Genomic DNA, 25,698 nt, shown 5'->3' with positions numbered 1-25,698 from the left:
AAATAACTAAGGGCCTTACTTCATGGATTTGGGGATTTTTTTGACTTTGAATGTCACCTGTGTGACGTGCTACTGTGTTGTTACATAAATTGAGAATTGGTGGGGCTAGAATACTCACAAAAGTGTTTCGTAATACTTTTTTGAACTGTTTATAAGGCAACAATGACTACACAATAGTAGCCTCTCATGTTTTCTGTCACTTTAGAAAGAAAGTGTGTGTTAGTGGTCTAGAGGTTTGCCTCTAGTAGCAGTTAAGACCTCATTATGAATAGCTATGTTTATTCATGGAATGTTAGAGGAGGAAATACCAATACCTATGGAAGGAATACAACCAAATAGCCAAGAAAAACCAGACACGGATTTAACCTTGCATTTTTTTAAAGCCAGAGCAGAGTTCTAATACTTTAATTTACTTTGCACAAACGCACATGGATTTTTGTATGTATACGCATTCTCTCTCTGCACTATCAGAGAGTTCAGCTTTAGCTAATTTCTGTTTCAAGAGCATTAGGAAAAAAATAGTGTTTTAGTTCTTAATCTTTTCAAGCTGAAAAGGCAGGTCACTTAAATGTTTTGCCCAAAGTAGTATACATTAATATAGTACAGCTGTTGATTTAGCTACTGATGAAATTACTGTAAACAAGAAAATTGCTGTTTAGCTATTCTGATTTTAGGAGAAAACACGTTTGGGGTACTTAAGCCTTGCAATTTACATCAACTTGTGTTATGCTATTTGTAGGTGAACTGAAAACATTAATGGCACTTGATCGAGAGCAGCAAGCAGTTTATCATCTTCTAGTGAAAGCCACAGATGGAGGAGGAAGATTCTGCCAAGCTAACATTATCCTAACTCTGGAAGATGTGAATGATAATGCCCCAGAATTTACAACTGACACTTACTCCATTACAGTATTTGAAAACACAGAGCCTGGAACCCTTTTGACAAGGGTGCAGGCAACAGATGCAGATGCAGGTATGCATTCTTTGACTGATACTTGTGTCATATTCTCAGACTTACAGTAGTATTTCTTTAGTTTTATCCTGAGAGGTGTCAATTCTTTCAGTAGAGCTGACAGATGTTCAGTACCACTCAGGATTAGACTTCTGAAAGATATATTTTGATCTGCTAAATCATTTAACACCTGACTTTCATGTGTGAGTAGCTTGAAAGACATACCTGTAGTGTCTTTGCAAAAAAGAGGAGAGGGGAGAGAGACAAAATGTAAGGAATTTTAACTGTCAAAAGGTATTAATGCTATAATCAATTAGGTTCATCCTTTTACTCCTGATGTAAGTAATAGGACTATCAAGACATGTCTGTTCATGTAAATGGGCATTCATGGATTTTTGTGCTTCTCAGGCCAGCCATCGATGGTCATACCATCAAGAGAACACTGGTCAACTGTAGCTTTATATATGTGCTGTTAAGATTTTTACTGTCTCTTTGTCTTCATTGTTCAGTTATAAATATTTAAGTGAACATGAACTGAAAATGACATCAGAAAGAGTTCGTTCATAGGCTTTGTTGTAAGAAACACAACAGCATTTAAGGTCTATGATTTCCACATCTCATCAGTTTCTTAATCAAGTAGCATTAATGAATAACCTCAGTCTCCCAAAACAACTGACCTGCTTTGTGCTATGATAAAGCTAGGTTCTCATTTGAAAGGTAACAGTTGTTTTCATACTTCACTAGTCTTTGAGGCTCAGGTGGACCAAAATACTTGCCCCTAAAATCTATAAGGTTTTTGTTTGTTTTATAAAGAAATGGTGATAGAAATTATGCTCCTGTTAATTTGGGGGCATGATTCTTAAAAAATTGTTCTTGTTTTAGTCTAGTTCATTGATGCAACCTAACTCTCCCATATCCTCCTCTGTTATTATACACTTGCTAAGCAGATTCTGTTGTTCTAAAGTTATAATTACATTTATATTAACAATTGTTTCATATTAACTAGTGCTGTAACTGAAGCAGAACCATGGTTCATGTGTATGACAGAAAATCAGTGCAGAGAAGTGTTAGCTTAATGGTTTTTTGGAAGTAATTCTGCCCCTCACAAGAGACTTTAACTCTTTCTGAAATGTACTTTTAACATAATGATAATATGTAGAATGCATGTCTTATTTTCCTGGTTATCAGATGGATTATTCTGTTGTGTGTTTTAAAGGCTGCTTCATACTTGAAAATTGTTTTCAAAATGCAGGGTTGAACCGTAAAATCCATTATGCACTGGTGAACTCTGCAGAGGGGCAGTTCTCTATTGATGAATTCTCTGGAATCATTCGTTTGGAGAAGCCTTTGGATCGGGAATTGCAAGCTGTGTACACGTTAACCTTGAAGGCTACAGATGAAGGCTTACCTAGAAGACTGTCTTCAACAAGTAGTCTTATAGTTTCTGTTTTGGATATTAATGATAACCCACCCGTATTTGAGCATAGGGAGTATAGTGCAAGTGTATCAGAGGACATTTTGGTTGGAACTGAAGTTCTCCAAATCTATGCTGCAAGCAGAGACATTGAAGCCAATGCTGAAATCACGTACTCAATAGTCAGTGGGAACGAACATGGAAAATTCAGCATCGATTCAACAACAGGTAACAGGTTACAACTGTGAATATTACTTCAGGCCAGGCAAGCACCATGCCATGCTGACTTCCTCCATAGTTCAGCCAGGTTATGTGCAATCTGTGTGCTTCATCCCAGCTGTGAAGTTGCTGCTGCTGTCTTTCAACCCATTTTGCCAGCAAACTTACTAGAGGCATGCAGTAAAATATAGAATAGGAATTTTATTGGTTGCTTCTATTTATTGGATTATTACTTGGATTAGGTTCATTTATAAAGGTTTCCTAACTGGAAATTTCCTACTCTGGGGGCAGGCAGGTGGAAAGACATAGATTATAATGAGAAACATAATAGTCCTTCCACAAAAGGTATATAATCAGAAGGGTATGGCCAGGCTTGGCAAAAGAAGGATTAGAAATAAAAGTAGTTGGGAAGACTAGTCGTTGGTCCACAAAGTGAGTAATCCTAGAGAAGTTTGATATGGCATTAAAAAGAGTTTGGAATTGGAATATTATGTTCAACCATATGTCCAGCATGACAATGGAGATTTTAGGCTTGTATGATAGATTTAGTCTCAGGGACTCTTTAGGTTCTATTGAGAATTTTTCCCTATTAATGGCAATTCTTTGCTAAAAATCAATAAACACCTCAATTGTAGTTTTGTTTACTTTTATAGTTCTTTTTCTAGACCTGATTTCTCACAAAGTTGCTTGAGTTTGGGGTTTTTTATTTTTGGTTTTGTTTTTAATAAGATTTCTACCCAAAAGTTAAATCTAATTGACTTTTAGTAGTTAGTTAAATAGTTTAGTTGTTAGTTGTACTAGTGTAGTGGAAATTACAATTCTGCTTTTTCAGTGGACATGCTGGTACTAAGGTATGGAAGAAAAACTTCATATATTTGAAAGGAGTAAAAAGGTTCCAGAAAAACTCATCCAGCAAATTAATTTGTATGCTAGGGACTGCACTATCTTAACTAGTCTGTTAAAAACTCACATTACAAAATGTAAGCCAGATAGTTTTAAACTTTGAATCCTTTGTGGTAATGGTGGGAACTTAGCATCATTTTACTTACATTTGTAAAGCGTAATCATTTCACTGGGTAGCTCTAGCTTTACAGTGACAAATCAAGCCCTGAAGAAGCTGAGTATTTGTCAGGACAAAATAAAAAGTTGCAACACGTAATACTACAGCAGTAGCAGAGTTTGTGTGAGACTTTTTTTTCTTCTTCTTCTTCTTTCCTAGGAGCCATTTTTGTCATTGAGAGTTTGGATTATGAAAGTTCTCATGAGTACTACTTGACAGTGGAAGCCACAGATGGAGGCACACCTTCATTAAGTGATGTTGTAACAGTGAATATTAATGTCACGGATATCAATGACAATTCTCCAGTGTTTAGCCAAGACACTTACACTGCAGTAATCAGTGAAGATGCTATGCTTGAACAATCAGTTATTACAGTACGTATAGGTTTCTTACTTCATGATGAACATGCTTTCAGTCTTGAAGGAATTAGTATTGATTTGAAGGTGAACATCAATGAATAGATGCTTGCTACTGAGTGAATTGAAAATTTACTTTGAAAATTTTTCAGAAATAGGGACTTCAGATCCTGTGGGAAAATAGATAATATTTTATGATAAGTTTATGTTCTCCTCATGAGACCATGACTTAATTTTCAGAAGAAATTCAGGAAATCAAGTGGTGTTGGTGTATTCTATTGAGATGGCATTTCTCCTGTGAACTGTGAAATTTGTTAGACCAAAAGAGCTCATCTTCAGGACAAGTTTATCTGAAAGGTGCTAGAGTCTGTTGCAACCTGTTTTAAATGAAACTGTAATGTCCCTTAGGTTATGGCAGATGATGCTGATGGGCCTTCCAACAACCGCATTCACTACACGATTATAGATGGCAACCAAGGAAATCCTTTTACAATTGACCCTACCAGGGGTGAAATAAAAGTTACTAAGCTTCTAGACAGAGAAAAGGTGAGTTTCTTGTGGTTTTAAGGCAGCTGGGATAAATTTACCTATACATAATTGATGGCCACCGTTTTCTTACTCTATTTCTAAGTTACCGTTTCATGTTCCAAAATTAATATTGCTATAATAAAGTGCAAGCATCTGTTTATATCAGTACTTTTGGGAGGAAGAGAAAGGATTAAATATACGAAGGAAAGCTTTACTGGGGATTGTGCTAAAATAATTCTTCCATAAAACAAAATCTGAGTTTGTTACCTTTTTCCTCTTCAGTAAATGTTTTTAATTTTTTTATTAATTTTTTAGATTTCAGGATATACCTTGACAGTTCAAGCGTCAGATAATGGAAGCCCACCTAAGCTTAACACAACTACAGTTAACATTGATGTTTCTGATGTAAATGATAATCCTCCAGTGTTCTCAAAAGGAAACTATAGTGTTATCATCCAGGTAAATGCAACTAGTGAAGTAGTAAAATCAATGTTATTGGACTGCAAATTTGTGACTTGAATTTTTCTGTATTTTTAATTATTTAAGGTCACCAGTGAGGCTGCTTATCAAATACGTGTTGAGAGTTATAAAATTCCTGTTTGCACAGGAAACTTACATTGCAAGCTATAAGAATCACAGAATGGGTGAGGTTAGAAGAGACCACAGTGAGTCACCTGGTCCAACCTCCCTGGTAAAGCAGGCTCATCCTAGAGCACATGATTGAGTCCAGTCCTGGACACAGGATTGAATCCAGGATGTTCTTGAATATTTACAGTGAGGGAGACTGCGTAACTTCTCTTGGTTCTTTATCAGATTGCTTGTGTGTGTACCTGTCTATAAATTATAAATTCCATTTATGCATAAAACAATCTTAGAATCATACAGGGATGTTAAAATACATGATAATTTTGCTATTTCTTTTCAGTCTTAGTTACTGCTTAGAAAAAGATCCTTTAGGTACCTGTCACTATGAAGCTAGTGTTCTGCACCATGGCACATAGGTTAAACCCTAATTCCCATTGGCCTCCTCTGGGATCAGCAGCAGTTAGAACAAGAGTAGAATTTCATATGGCTGCATACCAATCCTTTGACTAATTTTACACTGTAGGATGGTAGCAGTAGGCCGCATTCTCAAGTGTCTGGCATGTACTTGCCTGATTCAGAAAACTGCTAAAGCAAAGACAGCAGAATCAGCATCTGTACTTCTTGTCTTCCTAAATCCAATAGGAAATAAATGGAAGGCAACAAAGGAATTGCATTAAGAGCTTTGTAGATCAGTAATGTAAATGAGCTCAATCCCTGTGTCCTTCTGCTGTTTCCTGGCCTGGTGCAGTAGATCTGTGAGGATCAGACAATGCTACCTGATGCACTGTGCAATCCTAACATACCACTTGTGTTTGAGACAAGGGTGCATCATTTGTAAAGGCAGCTTTCCAAAATAGGACAAAGTTAATATAGACAACATGCACACAGTATGCTAGTAAGATGTTCTGGATCTTATTTTTTAAAAAAAACCCCAACCAACCAAAAAAAAAAAAAAACAACCAACCCCCCACTAAAAAAAAAACCCAAACCCAAAAACCCCACCAAATAAAAAAGAAACCTAAAACTTATGTGCTGTTAAATGTGTCTTCTTTTCCACTATAATAGTCTTTCTTAAAATAAATGTTAATTAATATCTCATGTGAACTTCAGACTGTGTGGCCAATGTTTGTACTATTTCCCTTACTCAATTAAAAAGGAAGACCTCTTGTTTTATAGTTCATTCATATGGGCCTGCCCTAGTTGAACATAGCAGAGAAAAAACTGGAGGAGTTGCCCAAAAATGCTGGTGTGCATTTCCTCTTCTATTGGAGATGGATATATTTGGACACAGTAGAAAATGTGCTTAGCTTTTAGGAAAGTCAAATTACTTTGGATGTCCAACTGTAAATATTTGTATTTTAAAGCAATGGTCTTTGTTTTGCTGAAAGGGAAATAGCTTCAGCTTTTTGCAGTATCTGATAGCTAAATTGACTTACTCTCTCAGAACATAGTATTGTTATCAGGAGTTTTTCCATCTGTGAAAGGGATAGCATTTTGTTATGGTTGTACTTCAAAATAATGTTTCTACTTTTCTTACTTTTCAAATAAGTATGTATATAGAGAAATCTGGCTGATACAGTAGAGCACAAGTATTCTGGGAGAGATGTTACCGGTGTCAGATAAGGTTGTATGTGTGTGTAACATACATGATAAGCCAACGTATGTGAAGTGTCTGTGAAACCTCAGACTTCCACATGATACAAACTTGAAGGGATTTTATGATGCAAATTTTAAAACCTGGATTTCATATTTTAACTGGATGGTGCCTGTAGTAGCCACCACTGTAGGGAGAACTCTTGATTAAGGGCACAAGGGGTCAGATGGAGGAGTGTATTTTTCTAGTCCTCCCAACAAAGACATTAGATTAGTCTTAACAGGTGTTTTCTCTAAATTCCAAATCTTTGATGACTTGGTAATTAGGCTACAGTAATACAGTAATAATTCAGACCAGAAGTAAAAAATGTAGTGTCAAGGCTGAGCTACCTTCAAAAATACAATATAATTTTTTAAAAAGTGCCTTTCTCCTTTTACTGTTTTTGAGTCTTAATCTTAGAAGGTTGTAGTTTCCCTGAAGCAATATTGTCATTCTGATTACTCTTGTACTATTAACTGGTTTGACTGTAATTTTTTGGGGTTTCTGTTGCAAAGAAGAAATCAGCATCAGACCATATCCTCAATTATAACAAAAGCAATATGTATTATATATCTATAGGAAAATAAGCCTATTGGATTCAGTGTGCTGCAGCTAGTGGTGACAGACAGGGATTCTTCTCACAACGGCCCTCCTTTTCTCTTCACCATCCTGACTGGAAACGAAGAGAGAACTTTTCAGATTACTCAGCAGGGAGTTCTGACCACAAGTGCTGCACTGAATCGCAAAGTGAGAGATCACTATTTGCTTCATGTTAAGGTAGGATGTTTCTGTCATGTTCCTCTTACTGTTTTGCATTGTAATATTTGATTGACTTTTCCCACTCATGTTCACTCCACCACTTGTCTTTCTGTTAGGAGAATCTGACATGCCAAGTAGTTATTTGAGGCATGTCCCGTGAGGTGATGTCTTTATAGACAAAATCTGTTGGTTTAAATGCTAATCTACACAGCTGCAATGGGAAGTTCAGTAAACTCACAGTTATAAGTAAGGTGTAAGTGAAATGTTAACTGGGTGAGTGGTCTTAATAAGCCCTTTGCCTTCTTGTTGGAATGTTGAAAAACCAGCAGGGGACAGGTCCCTTGAGCCACTCACTACTGACTGTGGAATTCCTCTTGCTGCTATTGTTTTGACCCTTGAAGCTGTGTGCTGGACTAAACTCACATGATGAAAGGCAGGGATATTGCACAACATAGCAGTAATGGAAAATTTTCTTGTAGTGCCACATTCTTTTTTCAATGGCAATTGAAAACATCTTTTTTCAGATTGGACCTTTTTTCTTAGTATTTTCAGTAGACCTTTTTTCATAGCATTGAAACTTGCAGTGCAGTAGTTTGAGGTCTCAGGATCCTGCAGTGGAAGCCACAGCATAAAACTCAAAAAATGACCCCGAAGTACTATAATATATGCTACATTTGCCATTGTTGTGCAGAACGACCAGACCGTGTCCAAGGTTACATTAAACTAGCTAAGTTTTCTCAAATATTTTTTGTAAACTAGTGTGAGAAAAGTTCAAACCAATTGCTTTAATCTTATCTCGTCTTTTTAAATTTAGTTACAAATTAAGCAGCTGGGAACAGAAGTTTAATTCTTAAACTTCATTTCCAGATTCAGTTTTAAGAAAAATTCTTACCTTCATTTTCTCATGAGGAATTTCTTTTAATCTCCAAATTATTCTTACACATACTATTGCAGTTTATTGCAACTTATGAGTGAACATGTAGTATTTTGAAGTAATACTGATTATAACAGTGTATGCTGAATTCTGTCCACATTGGGATAATTGTGACATATTTACACAAAGTCTGTTTCCTTTGGGAAAAGAAGAAAAAATTCACACAGATGTTGTAATTTGCTGTTTGAGTCACTGAAATGTTAGTAACCAGGAGCCATCAATATAAGGACAGATATAGTTTCATTTAAGTGTAGTTTAGTTTAGGGTTTAAGAATTGGGATGAAAATGGGGGCAGGTATATCATTCCTCTGTTAGCCATTTTTCCTCAAATGTGATATGCCAATTTCCCCAAAGTCACCTTTTTGTTTATGGATGTTTTTCCTGTATGTGGGAATCAGTGTAGTGCAAGATTAATATGTTTTACTTTAAACCTTTTCTAAACAGTAACTTATTTCTATTAATTTTGCGTTTTTAAGGTATTCCTATAAATAGGATACAGGCAGTTACATGTGCTCTGTGTAGACTGTTACACTGACTGTGTCACATTTAATGATTTAGCTGCACCTTTGGCCCTTCCTTATGTGCCTAACTTTCCATATGTGTGAGATGCCTGTCTAACATCTTCCTCTGAGTGGAATCTTACAATTCTTTCATTTCTAAGCCACTTTCTGGTCTCTAGCCTGCTTGTAAACAGCCTGTCAGTACTTCAGCTATCTTGTCTTCAGCACAGCAGCTGAAAAGTGGCTTATTATTAGGGAATGAACATGGCCTATTTTAATGGCATCCAGTAGCTAAACAAATGTCTTAAAACAAATGTACTCATTTAGAACAAGACTTCTCAGAAACTGTTGATCGTTAAAGCAGACTTCAGTAATGTGCTTCTTTTTGTGTAGTATTTTGGACCTGTGTAATCTGTTGATTTCCAAGTTTCTCGACTGGATTCTTGAAATTTATCACTGTCTTTTAATTGCCATTTGTCATTTTTCACTTTGCTAGCTTTTTTCAATAGACATACTGCTATTATTTGCCTTTATCTTACAGCCCATGAGTATGAAGGCATCCAAGACTAAAACTAGAATTTCCCTATCACAAGACTCCAGTTACAGTGATACACACAAAATTATAGGCATGGCTGTTGAGGAAAAATATTCTTTCTCTGTTCCTTTAAAATAATGTTTTTTAAAGTCTGTAGGAAGGCATTTTCTCAAGTTTGCATTATGTTTAATTTCTGCATTTTGATCTTGCAAATCAAATCAAGTGTGTATGATCTCTTGACACCTATTTTCAGTTTTTAGCTGACCTTTACTGGTGTGCTTTTCAGTATTGAGAGCTTTCACCTTAGTTGCTTTTTGAATGGATTGCTGAGGTAGTGATGTTTTTAATTTACAGGCATACTTTCATTTGAAAAAACTCATAATCAAAAAACCCCCACTAAACCTACACAAACTTTCCCCATACGTACTCTATGCACCCACTACCTCCAAAAGACTTTACTTTTGTCATTTTAATTTAAAAAAGGAATGTTTTTTTCCCCAATGGTCACCTTATATGGGCATGCCAGTCGTATTTGCTTGTTCTCTCTCCAGAGGAAATAGATTATCCATTAACAAATGTCTCACAGCATTAGTGTGCAAAATCTTCAGCTATGAGTCATGCAGTCCTTTGTGCCACACTCTGAAGTTTTCAGTTTAAAACCACAGCACATTTTTAAATATCTGCACTATTGAAAAAACATTTCTCCTGGGGCTCTTCTTTCCTACTTGCTGTCCGTTTGTTATAATTTTGCTTGTCTGTTTGTTTTGACCATTTTCTTTTTTCCCTTGGGCATTTCTTCTGTAGCTAAACTGCCTGCCTTGTCTTGTTTCCAGGCAGAGATCTAGGCAAAACAGAACTTTGCCAACTTGAGCTAAAGCTCTTGTTATTTATTTGGGTAACTGGAGGACAAGTTTCTAGCCATGCCTGTCTTTTGGAATGAAAAGAAACAGATGAAGTCCTGTAGTTCTGTGAGACATGCATTACCTTTTAAAAGTGCCACGTTTATGTGCCCATCCACAGATAATCTTGTGCCTGGAGTTACTTCTCTTTTGCTTAAATTTGTATAAAAAAATGACAAGCAGCCTCTCCACATAGTTCTTCAAAGTTTACTCTGTAAAATTATTGCAAAATCTTTTAAACAATGCAGAATATCTTCTACTTTCTGAGCTCCATATACCCCCTCAGTGTCACGTTCAGTAACTGAGAGTTCTGGAAAAAGTGGATGGGAAATAAGAGGTGAGAAATAGAAAGAAAAAAGTGAAGCCAAGGGAATGCTCTTAACTCACTTTTCCACTTTTTTTTTTTTTACTGTCCTCGTACAACAACAGTGTATGTCTTTGTCCAAAAGAGGTAGAGAATAGAGTGTTCAAAAAGGCTTAAAAATTGAACTAGGCTGCTGCAGTTAAAGATAGTTGATTCACTGTCTGAAGCAAATAGCACTACAGGTACCCACCTCTTGTTTTCCTCTCTGTGACCAAAAATCATTAAAGGCGATATAATTAACTTTGTGCATGCATTTTTTTCCTTTTGAAGTACTGTTTGGCACAGTACATTTACTTTGTCTTCCAGATTACCTCCTAATTGTAGTGAAGCATGTTGTACATTTCTAGTGCATGACTCATTTCAAGTTTGTAATGTGTATCCGTGCTTGATATTAAAAAGCTTCAAGCACCATCTGCTGTCTGAAATAAGCTACTGTGCATTTCCTCTGTATTTCCTACTAGTGTTGGTGGCTTCCTGGCATTTTCAGGTAATAAGAGCACTGTAGGCTTTTAATCTTGGGAGAAGTGAAAACATGTTTGTGTGTGCCTGCTTATATAAGCATTTTAAATTTTCAGTGTTAACTTTTATGTTAGGAATTGTGTTACGGAATTTATGTAAAGCATTTTCCTATAGGACTTTTTGGTGGGTTTTTTTAGGTACATTGAGCTAAAAATATAGCTCAATTGTATACAGGATAAATATCTACAGTAGAATTTGAGATAAAGCAAAAATGTAAATCTGTCCTCATCTTTCCTTTAGGTGGCAGATAATGGAAAACCACCATTGTCATCTTTGACTTACATTGATATTAGAGTTATTGAGGAAAGCATTTATTCTCCAGCAATACTGCCTCTGGAAATCTTTATCACAGCCTTTGGGGAAGAATATTCCGGTGGTGTCATTGGAAAAATTCACGCAACCGATCAAGATGTTTATGATACCTTGACATACAGTCTGGACCCCAAAATGGAATCCCTGTTCTCTGTTTCCAGTACTGGTGGCAAACTAATAGCACACAAAAGGTTAGATGTAGGACAGTACCTCCTAAATGTCACTGTTACAGATGGAAAATTTACAACTGCAGCTGATATTACTGTACACATCAGACAAATCACACAAGAAGTATTAAATCACAGTATTGCAATACGCTTTGCAAACCTGTCCCCTGAAGAATTCATTGGTGATTACTGGCGCAATTTCCAGAGAGCATTGAGAAACATCTTGGGCGTGAGGAGAAATGACATCCAGATTGTTAGTTTGCAGCCTTCTGATCCTCCTTCTAATCTGGATGTCCTCCTGAATATTGAAAAGTCTGGTAGCTCTCACCACCCAATGAGAATTTTGCTCCACAAGATAAACTCTTCTGTGCCTGATCTAGAGGAGATTTTAGGTGTCCGGATAATTGATGTGTTTCATAAGCTCTGTGCAGGCCTAGATTGTCCTTTGAAATTTTGTGAAGAAAAAGTAACAGTGGATGAGAACGTCATGTCAACTCACAGCACAGCCAGGTTGAGCTTCGTCACTCCCCGTCATCACAGAACAGCAGTTTGTCTTTGTAAAGGTGAGAAACACAGTAAGGGAAATCGTATCCCAGAAAAGATTGTTCTGGTTTTTGAAAAGCAGTAATTCACAGATGGAAATTTATATTATGATCAGGATAAGATCAGGAATGTTCTGTAACTCTCTCCGTAGTATTTGCCTAATTTTATTAATAGTAAAGAGTAATTCTTTCTTATCTCATTACTCATTTCAAGAGTTTACATAATACAAGTTTATGGGAGTGGACATTTATTTTTTTTTATAGATATACCTTTATTTTCCATTTTATGAAAGAACGTTTTTGTTGTTGTTGCCTATCCTATTTTGATGGCCATTTTCAGTCTTGTATGCACAAAAGTTCCTGCAAAGTACCTGAATACTTCCTTGTTTCTGTTTAGAGGAGTAGCCCACACAGTTTCCAAACTTGTTTGGGAACAAGAGGGTAATGTGGGAAGTAAATGTTCATTAAAATACATGTAAGTATAAAGATTTCTGACAGAAGATAAATTAATCTTTATCTCTGAGAAAAACAACTTTTTTAAATCAGGACTTAACCTTGCTGGGTGGACTTTCACACATGAAGTAAACATTTAAAGCCCATTCCTTTTCTGTCTCAAATACAGACATGCATTTCTGTGCTCTCCCCAGCCTACTCTGTCGATGTTTAATATCTACGTGTTGCGTTTTGTGGTGAATGATTCTAATGCTAAGCCTTAAACCACAACACCAGTTTTCCAATTTTACCAATTGAATTGAGTAATCAAGATAAGAATAAGCATCAGCCACTCTATATTCTGCTTGTCTAGTCTGTGCCTGTCATGCCCCATAACTGTTATTCACTTCCTTGTCTGATAGTCAGGAATATCATTTGGGGCACTTTCAGCTACTATACTTAAGAGTCCCTTCTCACAAAATACTATCACCACCAACAGAAAAGAAATAATGGATTTGGTTTTACAGAAGGGAAATGCCCCCTGGTGAGCAGTGTGTGTGAAGGAAACCCATGTCCTGAAGGTACTGAATGCTTAGGAGATCCAAAGGAAGGAAAATATACCTGTGTTTGCCAAGACAGCAAAGCTGGACAGTGTCCTGGTAAGGAATTAACTTTAAAAAACTCTGTGTAAAACCATATTACTTTCCAAATATAAATTTGATTCCAGTCCTGTGCTAATACTTTTTATGCTTTTCTGTTTTCCTAAGTATCAGCTGGCTCTGCTGTGACATTTACTGGAAGCAGCTATGTGAAATATCGTCTCATGGAAAATGAGAACAAAGAGGAAATGAAGCTGACAATGAGACTTAGAACTTACTCTGCTCATGCAGTTGTTATGTATGCTCGAGGAACAGACTACAGTATCTTAGAGGTATATTAAAATCTCCTAGTTCATAACTCCTCCTTTCTTCCTATCATCTTCTTACTATTTTTGTGTCAGATTAACAGATTGAGTCATAACATCTCTGTAGAATGGTTGTAATTGAAAATGGCTTTAAAGGTAGGGTGTGTTACACATCCAGGTGACAAACTTGAACAGAAATTTTTACATGTGTAAACAAACAAAGCTTCCTGAATAACATATTTTAAACAACTTTAAATTTATTTGCTTATAATACTGAAGTCCATACAAGAAAAGTTACTTAAAGCACAAGATGAAAGCTATTGAAGTATTGTAATATTTTGATTATGATCTGTGACTGCTTTACTAGAGGAACAAAATGTACAAAGTGTACGTTTCAATTAAAAGAACCATATAGAATAAATCACAGTTGCTGTGACTGGAAAACAGTGTTATTAAACTGCTTTTTATGAACACCACCATTATCCTTTCTCTCCAGCAAACATAAACTTTTATAGGCATCAATATTTTATACTCTTTAAATGTGTAGACCATTTATTGGTGTTGTGGCTTTTCTCTGTAGATCCATCATGGAAGGCTGCAATATAAATTTGATTGTGGCAGTGGACCCGGGATTGTCTCTGTTCAGAGCACTCAGATAAACGATGGCCAGTGGCATTCCGTGTCTCTTGAAGTGGATGGAAACTATGCACGACTTGTTCTGGACAGGGTGCATACTGCATCTGGTACTGCTCCTGGTACACTTAGAACACTAAACCTAGACAATCACGTGTTTTTTGGTGGTCATATTCGTCAGCAAGGTACAAGACATGGTAGAAGTCCCCAGGTTAGCAATGGTTTTAGAGGCTGCATGGATTCCATTGTACTGAATGGACAAGAGCTGCCCCTGAACAGCAAGCCACGAAACTATGCACACATGGAAGAATCAGTAGATGTCACTCCTGGATGCTTGCTGACTGCCACAGATGGCTGTTCAAGCAGCCCCTGCCAGAATGGAGGCATCTGCAATGCACTGTCAAATGGAGGTAAGCTGCTCAGTATTCTTCTACTTTTAGCTATCAAAACTGCTTTTTGGTTTCCCAGAATTGTAGAAGGTCAGTTGTTGAATAGGTGGGAAGGCTGCGTGTGCCTTCTAGATTCAACTCCTTGGGGGTATGAGGTAGACAAAGTCCATCTGGAAAAGTGGGGATTTAATCTTAAGTGCTGACGTCAGAGGTCCATCCTCTTAATAGCCTACTTTGGAGTCTTTCTTTAAAAATTCTGAAATCATTGGAACAACTTGTGTTTTGTGAGAAAAATGTTACTGTTAGACTTTGCCTCATCTTTCGATAAAAAGATTTCTGTTTTTCCCATCCTTTCTCTCAGATAACAGGTTGGTGGGTAGGGAGGAATTTACCTTGAATCTGTAGGTGGGCAGGGAGGATTTTATCTCAAATCCAGTAAAGCCATGTGCAACTTTCAAAAAGACTGTATTTGATTTCAGGTTACTACTGCAAGTGTGCACCTTTGTTTATGGGAACTCACTGCGATGTAAGTGTCAACCCATGTGCTTCCAACCCCTGCCTTTATGGTGGGACTTGCATCCCAGTCAGTGATGATTTTATCTGCCAGTGCCGAGGACAATACACAGGCCAAAGGTATGTTTCTATGGTTCATTGTAACAATTAATCCCTTGGAAAACAGGATATAAATGTAACACTTCTTCTGTTTCTTTTTTTGTATGTTTCCTACTTAAAGCTCAGATTTGAGACATACTGGAGCTGGCTGAAGTTAACAGCAGCCCCTGTGTTACAGCTCTGAATCCCACATTATAAACTTGCTTGCAGTAAGGTAATGTTCAGCTGGTTTTGTTTGTTTTGCCTTTGCAGATGCCAGCTGGGTCCATATTGCAAAGACAATCCTTGCAAAAACAGTGGCAAGTGTATTGACAGCTTGGATGGACCCGTTTGTGAGTGTGAATCAGGCTTTCGTGGAGAAAGGTAGGTAGCATTCCACATACATTGAATTTTAGTGGTGTTAATTAACAGATTAACAGTTCAAACTGATCAAAATCTGGGATGTTGATAAAACAGCAAAATGCATGTTAGTATGCAGAAATATATCTAAAATTTTTGAGAGCAAGATTACAACAAAGACTACTGATGTAAACTAAACATCACTGCTGTGCTCTGTTTCTGGTAGGTGCCTGACTGATGTGGATGAATGCGTAGAAAACCCATGTCTCAATGGTGCCCTTTGTGAGAATACTTACGGTTCATATCACTGCAACTGTAGTCATGGATTTGGAGGCAAACACTGCACAGACATTGTTCTCAATAAATATGTTTCAACATCTTGGAACATTGGCTTAGCTGAAGTGATTGGGATTATTGTTTTTGTGGCAGGAATCTTCTTGTTAGTTGTGATTTTTGTTGTTTGCCGCAAAGTGGTTGGTAGAAAGAAGAAGCATCAGCCAGAACCTGAGGATAAGCAACTGGGAGCTACGACAGCCTTCTTGCAAAGACCATGTTTTGATGCAAAATTGAATAAGAACATCTATTCTGACATCCCACCACAGGTTCCTGTTCGTCCCATTTCATACACTCCAAGCATTCCAAGTGACTCCAGGAACAATCTTGATAGGAATTCTTTTGAAGGGTCTGCTATCCCTGAGCACCCTGAGTTTAGTACTTTTAACCCAGATTCTGTTCATGGTCACCGGAAAGCTGTAGCTGTTTGCAGTGTTGCACCAAATTTGCCACCTCCACCTCCCTCCAACTCACCATCAGACAGTGATTCAATACAGAAACCCAGCTGGGATTTTGACTATGACAGTAAGACACATTCTTATTTTTTTACTTTCCTGTTAAATGTGTGTGCTGGTACAATTTTGTACAATGAGTACAAAGTCTCTGTCTGTACCTCTTAGAGTACAAAAGGCATTATGAATTTACTGGGTTTTGTCTCTGATCAGCCTTCATGCTCTACTAAGTTTTGTAAAAATGTGCAGATCTCAGCTTAAATTGTATGGATTCTTTAATCTGGAATCTATTAATTGTCTCACTTGAAACTTTTTCTTTCAGCTAAAGTAGTAGATCTTGACCCCTGCCTTTCTAAGAAGCCTCTGGATGAAAAGAACTCCCATCCTTACAGTGCAAGAGAAAGCATGTCTGAGGTCCAGTCGCTCAGCTCCTTCCAGTCTGAATCATGTGATGACAATGGTACGTAAAATGCAATCATTCTGTACTGCTGCTGCTGTTCATTTGTTCTGTCTTTGCATCTGTATCTCTTAGTAACAATAGGATTTACATATATTGAATATATATTAAATAGTAGCTTATTTAATATATATTTGTATTTACTTAATACCCAAATCTGTTAATTTTTTAAAAATATTTTACCTATCTTTATGCCAACTGTTAATTACTTTACCTTAAAGTTATATATAGTTATTCTGCTGTTAGAATATTACAGTGAAAATGCAGCTCAAGTTGCTCAGAGCCCTGTGTTTAAAACGTATTAGAATTTGGTAAACTCTTCTCAGTTATCCTTAGTTATCACCTTATGCAAGAATACAGTGAATTTAAAAAATGGCCTCTGCACAAATATAACTTTCACTTTGCTGTTCAGCTCTCAGTAGAAAGCTTTCTGGTATTACAGTTTCATTTGTTTCCTTCTCTTTTTCTTGCTGCGACCTCAGCTCCCATATGGATCAGATCAGTTCTGAGTGAGAGCAGAGTTTAAGGGACTGCTTGTAAGTTTGATTACTTTAGTAATGAAGGAAACTGCACAAAAAGGAATTTTGTAATAGAACAGTATATTTGGCTTTCACCATGATTGAAATGAATTCATAAAAACATTTCATACATTGAAAAAAGCCAATATAAAAAAATAAATATTTTGATCTTACCTCAAGTCCATCAAAATATAATCAGCATACATACTTGTGGGTTTGATTATTATTAATTGGATGTCTTTTCCATTGTGATGACAGTTGCTTTTATACTTGATATGAATGCATCCATGTGTTCAGAAACATGTTGTACTGATTGGACAAAGCCACAGTTGTCTCATAACTTAATTTGCTAAGTTAAGGTGTGCTTTGACTCTTTATTCCACTTTCTGCTTTTGTCTCTGCCGAGTAAAAAAACACTTGAAATTTCTTTAGCTTAGGAATAAAGAACATTCTGCTTCTTAATGAAGTAGAGTGATTTGTTATTAACAGCATGAAAAAAACCTATGTGGTTTAATGATTGGTGAAAGTAAAATTGTATGCTTGCAGTCCTCCTCATTTTATCAGTAGACCTGATGCCAACTTCTTTTCCTGTGGTTTTAAGTGTTGTGTTGTACATGTTGTTCTCCCCTCCTCACCGTTTCATATGTCTAGTGTATTCTTTTTCCCATTTCCTGTCATGTATTGATTACTCATTAATACATCATTTTAAAGAACTATCTGTAGCATCATAGACACTGTTCCTTCCTTCCATTTTGGTAGATTCAGAAGTTAATGGTTTGGTATTTAATCCCTGAGCTGTGCAAACAAGTTGCATGTGCTTACTTTGTGTTTACCCTATAAGAATAAATCCTTCTCCATTCCAAAACTATCTTGAGGGAAATGGAAGACATGAAAAATACATTCATTTAAGTTTGGGTTTTTTTAAAATAAGTATGTAAGAGCCTGAATTTGGTATTCCTACTGTGGTATCTCTACTTCATACAAAACTTAAGTAGAGCAGTAACAGAAATTTTCAGTAGGTATTTTTCATATTCTATCCTTTTAGTTAATTTCAGGGAAAATTTCTTTCCCATATCTTTCATTGGTAGGGAGGCAACATAGTTTACATCTTTGAAGAAGTCTAATGCAATAATCCTTAATTCACTCAACACAAGCTTTGAGCAAAAGTCTAGTTTGTTGCTATGTAGAGAAAGTATTATGCAAATGAGTGTATTTAGGCAACATTTCAGAAACTGTAACACAACTTAAGCAGCCTCGTGCTCATGCCAAATGTACTTCACAAGTAGTTGCAAGTACTTTTGTATGTTTAGCAAGAATAAAATTGAGCTTTAGATATGTGTTTTATGTATCACATGCAACTACTCTCTAGATTGAGAGTAAATGTGTATGTACACTAATAATGTTGCTCTATAAAACAGTAACAAACTGCAATTTCACAGTGTTGATGGGGGTTTTTATGTGTAATCTGTCTGTTGTTTAAAGTGATACTAACTATAGGTTTGTTTTAATTTGCTCCTTTTATACCTTTTACAAGCTTCCGTAGTGACTGTAATACACCTTGTCAATGCTGTTGTTGACTCGGTGGAAAAAGAAGGTATATACATGTTTTCATATTTATTTACTGCTTTGACAGCGTAATGCACGTTTGTCTTCTTACATTGTCTTTCAGTGATGTAGTCCGAGCCAGATGCAAGTTATAAAAAATTATTTATTTAGACTTTCTGATAAGTTATAGCAAAAATTATATAAATACTGTAGATCTGTTAATATTTTCTTCAATATGCTGTAGATGCCTTGTAAAGAGGTTTCAAAGTGTGTTTTCTTGGGAAAAAAGGGATTGGCATAAAAAAATCTTGTTGCTTACTCTCTTCTGAAAATATTCGTACTAAAACTGCCAGCAGAATTGAGACAACATCAAAGGCAAATACATGTAGATCAAACAGCAGCAGCCTCTGCTTCCTTTTGTTCTCCCACCCACACCTGTTGATACCTTCTCCAGCTGAGCAGAATCAAAATGGTCTGGTATCAGTACTCACTTCCTTGGTCTTCAGATCAATCTGTCTCTTAAGCAGAAAAAAATTATTTTTGTCTGCAGCTGAGATATATAGCCACATACATCCTCCTCAGTTTAAGTAGCTTGTTACTATGCAGCCTTACAACAGTACCTAAAATGTATGCTTGGGTATATATGCACAAATATGTGTGTGCATGTGTGTAGTATGTATTTGGAAGTTAGAAGGACACAAGGTCAGCATTTTCAATGGTATTTTATTTTATTTCTGCTAACATTTAAGAACTAACTACTCTGGGAAACACAAACTTCACAAAATAATAGGAGTAATGAAAGTGCCAGTGAGTCTATACAAATGCTAACTGTTGCTTTAATTGACTAAACTGACTACTTTAAGTTCCAGTAAAATGCAAATTATTCCCTCCATGACCATGAGTTTGCAGAGGTTTCTTCTGAAATAACATCCAGCCTATGCTTCTTATTTCTAGATACAGACTAGGAAACATAATGGTTTTTTACTAAATCCTACTTAAAATTAAGCTGTTGTAAGAACATAAAATCGATTAGAGTAGCTAAAGTTTCAGTTTAGTTTGTTACCTGAAGTACACTCTTTTTAATTTACACAGGCACACAAAAAAGTAGACAAATGCAAGGACTTGCAATTACTTGAGAATATTTCGTTAATGAGGGTGCCATTTCATTAATGTGTACCTATAGATAATAGTCCTCAGTGCAGAAAAATTGCAATGCACAGTACTTGGGAATGGGAGAATTACAAGACTAAAAGAGGCCACATCACCAGGGGAAACTGACTCAGATTTTCTCTAAGATTTTAATTGGTAGAATCTAAAAATTATAGATGTAGTTCTCAAGTCAAAGATAAAAATATTGCTTGGTGTTTTAATATCACCATAAGATAAATACAAATGTTGTATGCATTGCAGTTGTAGAGACATTAAATATGTCCTACTCCAGCTGCTTCTTAAGATTTGAGAGTTTCTGCTCTTAATAAGCATTTCTTCTTTCAAAGTATCTTAGGTAAGGAGTTCTGCTTTTGAGCACCCTCAGGGAGGGTGTCAGTTCAAGCAGCAGAGATCCTTACTCAAGCCTGCAGCAAAGTCATGTTCTGGGACAGATGGTCTTTACCTTTAGTCTCCCCAAGTGTTTCTGTCCACCAGGCATCCTGGAAGCATGAACTGTAGGTAATCTTATCGTAGGTCAGTTTTAGGCCTGTATTCTCTGCACTGCTCCTCAGGTTGTAGCTTCATGCAAATCAGCAATGCTGAGTGCAAGAGAAAGTATATCTCCAGTCTAGCAGACTGTCACATAAAGATGGGCACATCTGGTTCTGGTTTGTGTTTCTGCCATCTACGTTAAAAGGTCTTTGCCTCAGAAGAAGAGCAAGTTCTCTCCATTCCTTGGTGAAAGTGCTCTAAATCATAATGCCTATTGGCTTTAGTTTTGCACCCAATTTCCCAGGAAAAATAAAGAATGTTGTCTTCTAAACAGACTGATGTTCTCCTGGAGTTGAGGCCAGAGATGTTTTAACAGTCTCAGAGCTCAGACTGACATCTCCATTAGTCTGAACAGTATTTTCTTGTCTGGGCTAGGCAAGCTTAAAAAAATAGGAACTTGTCTCAGAAGAGTCAACCTCTGTCCCTTCAGTCTTCCAACAGATGAAAGTATGAGTTCTTAGGAGAAGATTCTGCCATTAGGATAGGTATCACTCATCCTTAGAGACTTCAGTAGGGAATATAGATTTCTGAAGAGAGAAAGGTTTAATGTTTGTCAGGGTAGTTCTCTGCTGAGCGTGAGTTGTTGGAATTGCCATACAAAGGGAGGCAGGTTTCCCAGTGCTTATGTATGGAAGCCAGACACTAAAGGAAGAGTTACCTTGATACTCAAGAGATACTTCAAAGTGCAAGTGCCAATAGATGGAGCCCTGTATCAAAACACAAGGTTAGATACAAGGAAAGAAAAAAAATCAGATCAAGTCCTATTACCCTGTGAAGCAGAAGTCCTGAATATACTGATACAAGGATTTCAGTGAACTCCAGACTTCAGATTTTACCACAAGACAGCTATGTCCCAGGTGGGCTGTACATTAATTCAGTAGCTGTCCTATAGTTCAAGTCTTAACAAATAATGAGCCCAGGAGAAAACTTTTTTAAAAACTTTAGTATTGCTAATTAAACTGGACAAAAACAGTGTGAATGTCATAGTGACTAGTCATTGTTTGTCTTCATATTGGTTCTACTATTTGATTCCTAACTACAGATGTTTTCTCCTTTTTCTTCTTATTCTGCCACCTAAAGAATCTTTTGCTGTTCCTGACCTCAGCAATTCAAGAGGTGACTTCTGCATGCAGTTCATTGATGTTCACCAAAACTTCTGTTAATACTTGGTTTTAACACAGACTTACTATCAGTTGCTTGCTGTGCATTTGTCTGCAGTGATTTCTCTTTACTAGATTGCACTATACTACAATAGTGTATTTTTTGTACTGGTGTTCAGATGAGAGAAATTATTGGTTTTTACTTAGTTTAGGCTTACATCTAGTTTCCAGCAAATACAAACTTATTCAAAGGGAGGATCAAGTCCAGTCATTTTTGCATGATTAAGCTTGATTTTTCTGTTTTGTACTTATAGCTGAATGTGGAATGTCTTTACTAATAACAAGAGATTTTTATCAGAGGTGTTCCTGTAGAGCTAAGAGCATTTTGTGAAACTAACTTTATAATGTGCTTGAGTGGCAGAGTCACTTCAAATGGTCTGAAATACTTGACCAAATAGAAATTGCTTCTTTTATGTAAGAAAGTCATGAGTTATGTATGATAAATATATTCTTAAGAAAAATAGGCCATTGTTATCACCCTAATTACTCAGCAACAATTAAGTCTTTAGCTGCACCAGGTAGGGTGTTGATTCTTTGCTATCCACTCAACAACTATGTATTGTGACAGCACATTCCATAGGTGACTACAGCTCTTCCCATGTTAGCTGTGATGTCTGAGAAAATGTAGAAGTTCACGTTGTGAATGATGCACTATCTCATGCATGGCATAAAGTTGTGTTGAATGTCTTTCGTGGAACCAGGGCAAACTGCTGATTAACAAGTAGTGTCCTAATCACAGTGATTGCATTGTCTTAATACATGTGTTGATTTCTCAGTTCAGACTGACTTGAATACAAGATAGTAATACTATTTTTTTCTTTAATTAACTTTTCAGGTTATCACTGGGATACATCAGATTGGATGCCAAGTGTTCAGTTGCCAGGTATCCAAGAGTATCCAAATTATGAAGTGGTGGAGGAGTCAGCTCCCCTCTACACAGATCCAAATGCCATCGATACAGACTATTACCCTGGTGGTTATGACATAGAAAGTGATTTTCCACCTCCACCTGATGATTTCCCTGCACCTGATGAGCTTCCACCATTACCACCTGAATACAGCGACCAGTTTGAGTCAATACAGCCACCCAGAGACATGCCAGCCGTAGGTAGCTTGGGTTCTTCTACAAGGAGCAGACAGAGATTCAACCTTAATCAGTACCTTCCCCACCACTACCCTGCAGACATGTCAGAACCTCAGAGCACCCCCAGTGGCGGCAGCGGCAGCTACAGAGAACCGTACGCTCCGTACTCACTGGGGTTCAGTGCAGACTTTGAAGCACCCACTGTAGACAACATGTCCATGTCTGTGTACGCTTCCACAGCCTCCTGCTCGGATGTGTCGGCATGCTGTGAAATGGAGTCTGAAGTCATGATGAGTGACTATGAGAGTGGAGATGATGGTCACTTCGAAGATGTGAAAATTCCTCCGCTTGATTCCCAGCACCATACAGAAGTCTGACACACTCAACAAAGTGCCTGGACTCTAACAAACTTTATCAAATCTCTGAACAATTTTCAAGAGCTTTTTTATTTTTCTTTTATTTTTTTCCCAGCCACGGTGAATGCTTTTGTTTCAGTGAGCTAAACTGGCATGGCGGCATTGGATCATGCAATTCATTTCACTAAATGAACCTCTTTCCATTTCCTGACTTGGAAAGTTCCTGGTGTTTGGAAAGTTCTAAGATTTCCATTGGCTGTGCCATTTATGAACATCCTTTATGTACTTACATTGTTCTATGTTTAAAAAAAAAATCACATACCACTTCTCCATGTTAGCATGATGCATATATTTATATAGTTCTAATGCAATTAATTTTCTCCTATTTTTTGTAAATTTTATGTACAGTTTTGATTTTAATAGTTTTAACTAGATTTTGTAGATATTTTGTGAATTTGTTTTCCACTAAAACTAGTGGTGTTAGTGTGCCATTAAAAATGAGCACCCTGACTTATAATCAGGGCATCACTGTATGTATTCCCCTGAAAACTAAGGTTTGACATTTCATTGTAAAACATTCAACATATTTACACAATTTCAATTGTACATACATTAGGTCTGATATTTTTCTGGGTCAGCTGTATGGAAATGTCTTAAATGGGTTGCTGTATTTTAAAACTGTAAACATTTTTTTCCCTTCTTGGAAAGTGTGTTGGGGACCCTCTGCATACCAGTTTAGAACCAAAACCACCATGACACAGTTTTTATAGTGTCTGTATATTTGTGATCCAATGGTCTTGTAAAGGTTTTTACTGAAAATTACCATTAGCCAGTCTTTCTTACTGACAATAAATTATTAATAAAATACTTTAGCTTTGCTCTGTGTATCTCTATTATATAATATACCATTGACAAAGCATTCAGTGCAGCATTTTTTAAGTCTGTATATGTTTTGTACTGTATTAAGTTACTTGCTCCAAGCAACTCCTTTTCCTCTCCTCTGAAGTCAGCCTGCAGCTGTGTTAGAGATGCTCACAAGATGGCAGTGTGTGTCTGCTTAATGGTGTTTTTAAAAGTAATCGGGCCAGTCTGAATAAAGATTGATGGGTATCAAACTGCAGTAGCCTTCTCAGTAGTTTGCATTTTTCTTTAAACATATAATATCAGCTATGTAAGTTGCTGAATATTTTTTTCTCAAGTTACAAAAATCCCTAAGATGTTTAAAGCAGTTTCTCCCCTCCTTTATCATCTGAATACTTAAGTTCATGACTAGTTACCCCTTGCTTGTGCGCCTGCGTGCTGAAGTGGCCGTGTCATTGTCTGACTTTGTGCTAAATAGTTGGTTGCCTGCAATTATATTTCAATTGCAATTTCTTACATTAAGTTCGCACTAGAAGGTTTACCTTGAAGAAGGAAAGGTGGAATACAATTTTCCTGTGTATTATCCAGCTGCTTTTCTGACTAGAAAAGAACAAAGCCTTTTACAGAGTTCTCTAGCATAAATTTGGCCTGATGGTAAGCTAAAGGAATAATGTAACTGTCTTCTGCCTCTTGCTTGAGGGATGCTTTTTAAGTTCAGAACAGATTTCTTGGCACATTAGTGAATTTTTAATATAGCCTGGAATCCTTTCAGCTCCACCTCCATTTTGTTCCTACTGTCATAAAGTTCTGTAGGCTAGAAATATACAATATTAGATTCTCTCCTATCATGGGAGCTAAGCTTCAGCCTTCTACCATCTAGGGTAACAGGATACTGTATTTGGAATGCTATTTATATACAAAATGGAACAGCTCCCAGCTTGGCAGCTGTATAATGGAAATTGGGTGGATTACAGGACACAGCCAGGCACTGACATTCCTGTGTTAACTTGCCCATATGCAGGTTAAGAATACCATGACTTACGTAAAATGACTGAAAAATAATTTTAAACCCACATTCTGGCTGTGCATGCACTTTCACCCTGATAACTAAGAGCCTTTTGTACGTCAGACCATTAGAATTTTCTTAATAGCTTTAGAAGAATCTTACAGAACTGTGAGCAGAGGTGTCACATACTGCAGTAGCTCACATCACTGCTTAAGGCCCGTCTTGAGTGAGGAAGGTTAACCTTACTGGAAGTTCTGCTCAAGATTCCTTAATATCTGCTACTTGGTAGGAATGAGTCTTGGAGACACCAAGAGGAAGACGCTGCACAAATTGCATCATTTATTTCTCAGTTGATAAGGATTCCCAGAAAAGATTAAAACCTGCCCTACAAATACATTTTATAAAGCTACTCTTTTACAGAAGGGCCTGAAGAGAGATTTTTAAAATTGAAAGGTGTGAAGGACAGGAATTTCAACACTTAAATATACTTTTATTTGTAGTACTGTAAACTGAAGGCTAACACAGAACATCAAACTGAAAAGGAACAATGTCTCATTATTCTACAATGAAATTCTGTGTATGTGTAAGAGAATGCCTTGTTGAAAGTATCAGAATATATATTCATATATATGTATTTT

The 25,698-nt window shown here is 36.8% G+C and overlaps 1 protein-coding gene across 4 annotated transcripts in view; it reads left to right on the top strand.

The window, feature by feature from the left end:
- The window catches only part of FAT1 (FAT atypical cadherin 1), a 105,831-nt gene extending 81,760 nt beyond the window's left edge, over positions 1 to 24,071 (top strand). For 2 of the 4 annotated variants that reach the window (XM_039700024.1, XM_039700023.1), the window contains exons 13-28: positions 740 to 973; positions 2,205 to 2,594; positions 3,805 to 4,019; positions 4,410 to 4,547; positions 4,845 to 4,988; positions 7,327 to 7,524; positions 11,498 to 12,299; positions 13,238 to 13,369; positions 13,478 to 13,641; positions 14,195 to 14,657; positions 15,116 to 15,269; positions 15,501 to 15,611; positions 15,814 to 16,445; positions 16,695 to 16,832; positions 21,674 to 21,709; positions 22,589 to 24,071. In XM_039700024.1, coding sequence (XP_039555958.1) covers positions 740 to 973; positions 2,205 to 2,594; positions 3,805 to 4,019; positions 4,410 to 4,547; positions 4,845 to 4,988; positions 7,327 to 7,524; positions 11,498 to 12,299; positions 13,238 to 13,369; positions 13,478 to 13,641; positions 14,195 to 14,657; positions 15,116 to 15,269; positions 15,501 to 15,611; positions 15,814 to 16,445; positions 16,695 to 16,832; positions 21,674 to 21,709; positions 22,589 to 23,214 — 4,577 coding nt within the window. In that variant the 3' untranslated portion in view covers positions 23,215 to 24,071. Of the gene's footprint in view, positions 1 to 739; positions 974 to 2,204; positions 2,595 to 3,804; positions 4,020 to 4,409; positions 4,548 to 4,844; positions 4,989 to 7,326; positions 7,525 to 11,497; positions 12,300 to 13,237; positions 13,370 to 13,477; positions 13,642 to 14,194; positions 14,658 to 15,115; positions 15,270 to 15,500; positions 15,612 to 15,813; positions 16,446 to 16,694; positions 16,833 to 18,881; positions 18,942 to 21,673; positions 21,710 to 22,588 lie in introns of all 4 variants that reach the window. The other 2 variants (XM_039700026.1, XM_039700025.1) reach the window with 2 other exon arrangements.
- The last annotated feature ends 1,627 nt before the right edge of the window (positions 24,072 to 25,698 follow it).

Source organism: Passer montanus, unplaced genomic scaffold (assembly GCF_014805655.1).
Source record: "Passer montanus isolate IOZ18808 unplaced genomic scaffold, ASM1480565v1 scaffold14, whole genome shotgun sequence".
In the NCBI taxonomy this organism is placed as follows: domain Eukaryota; kingdom Metazoa; phylum Chordata; class Aves; order Passeriformes; family Passeridae; genus Passer; species Passer montanus.
Note: the sequence above shows the minus strand (reverse complement) of the source record. Positions and strands in the feature narration are given on the sequence as shown.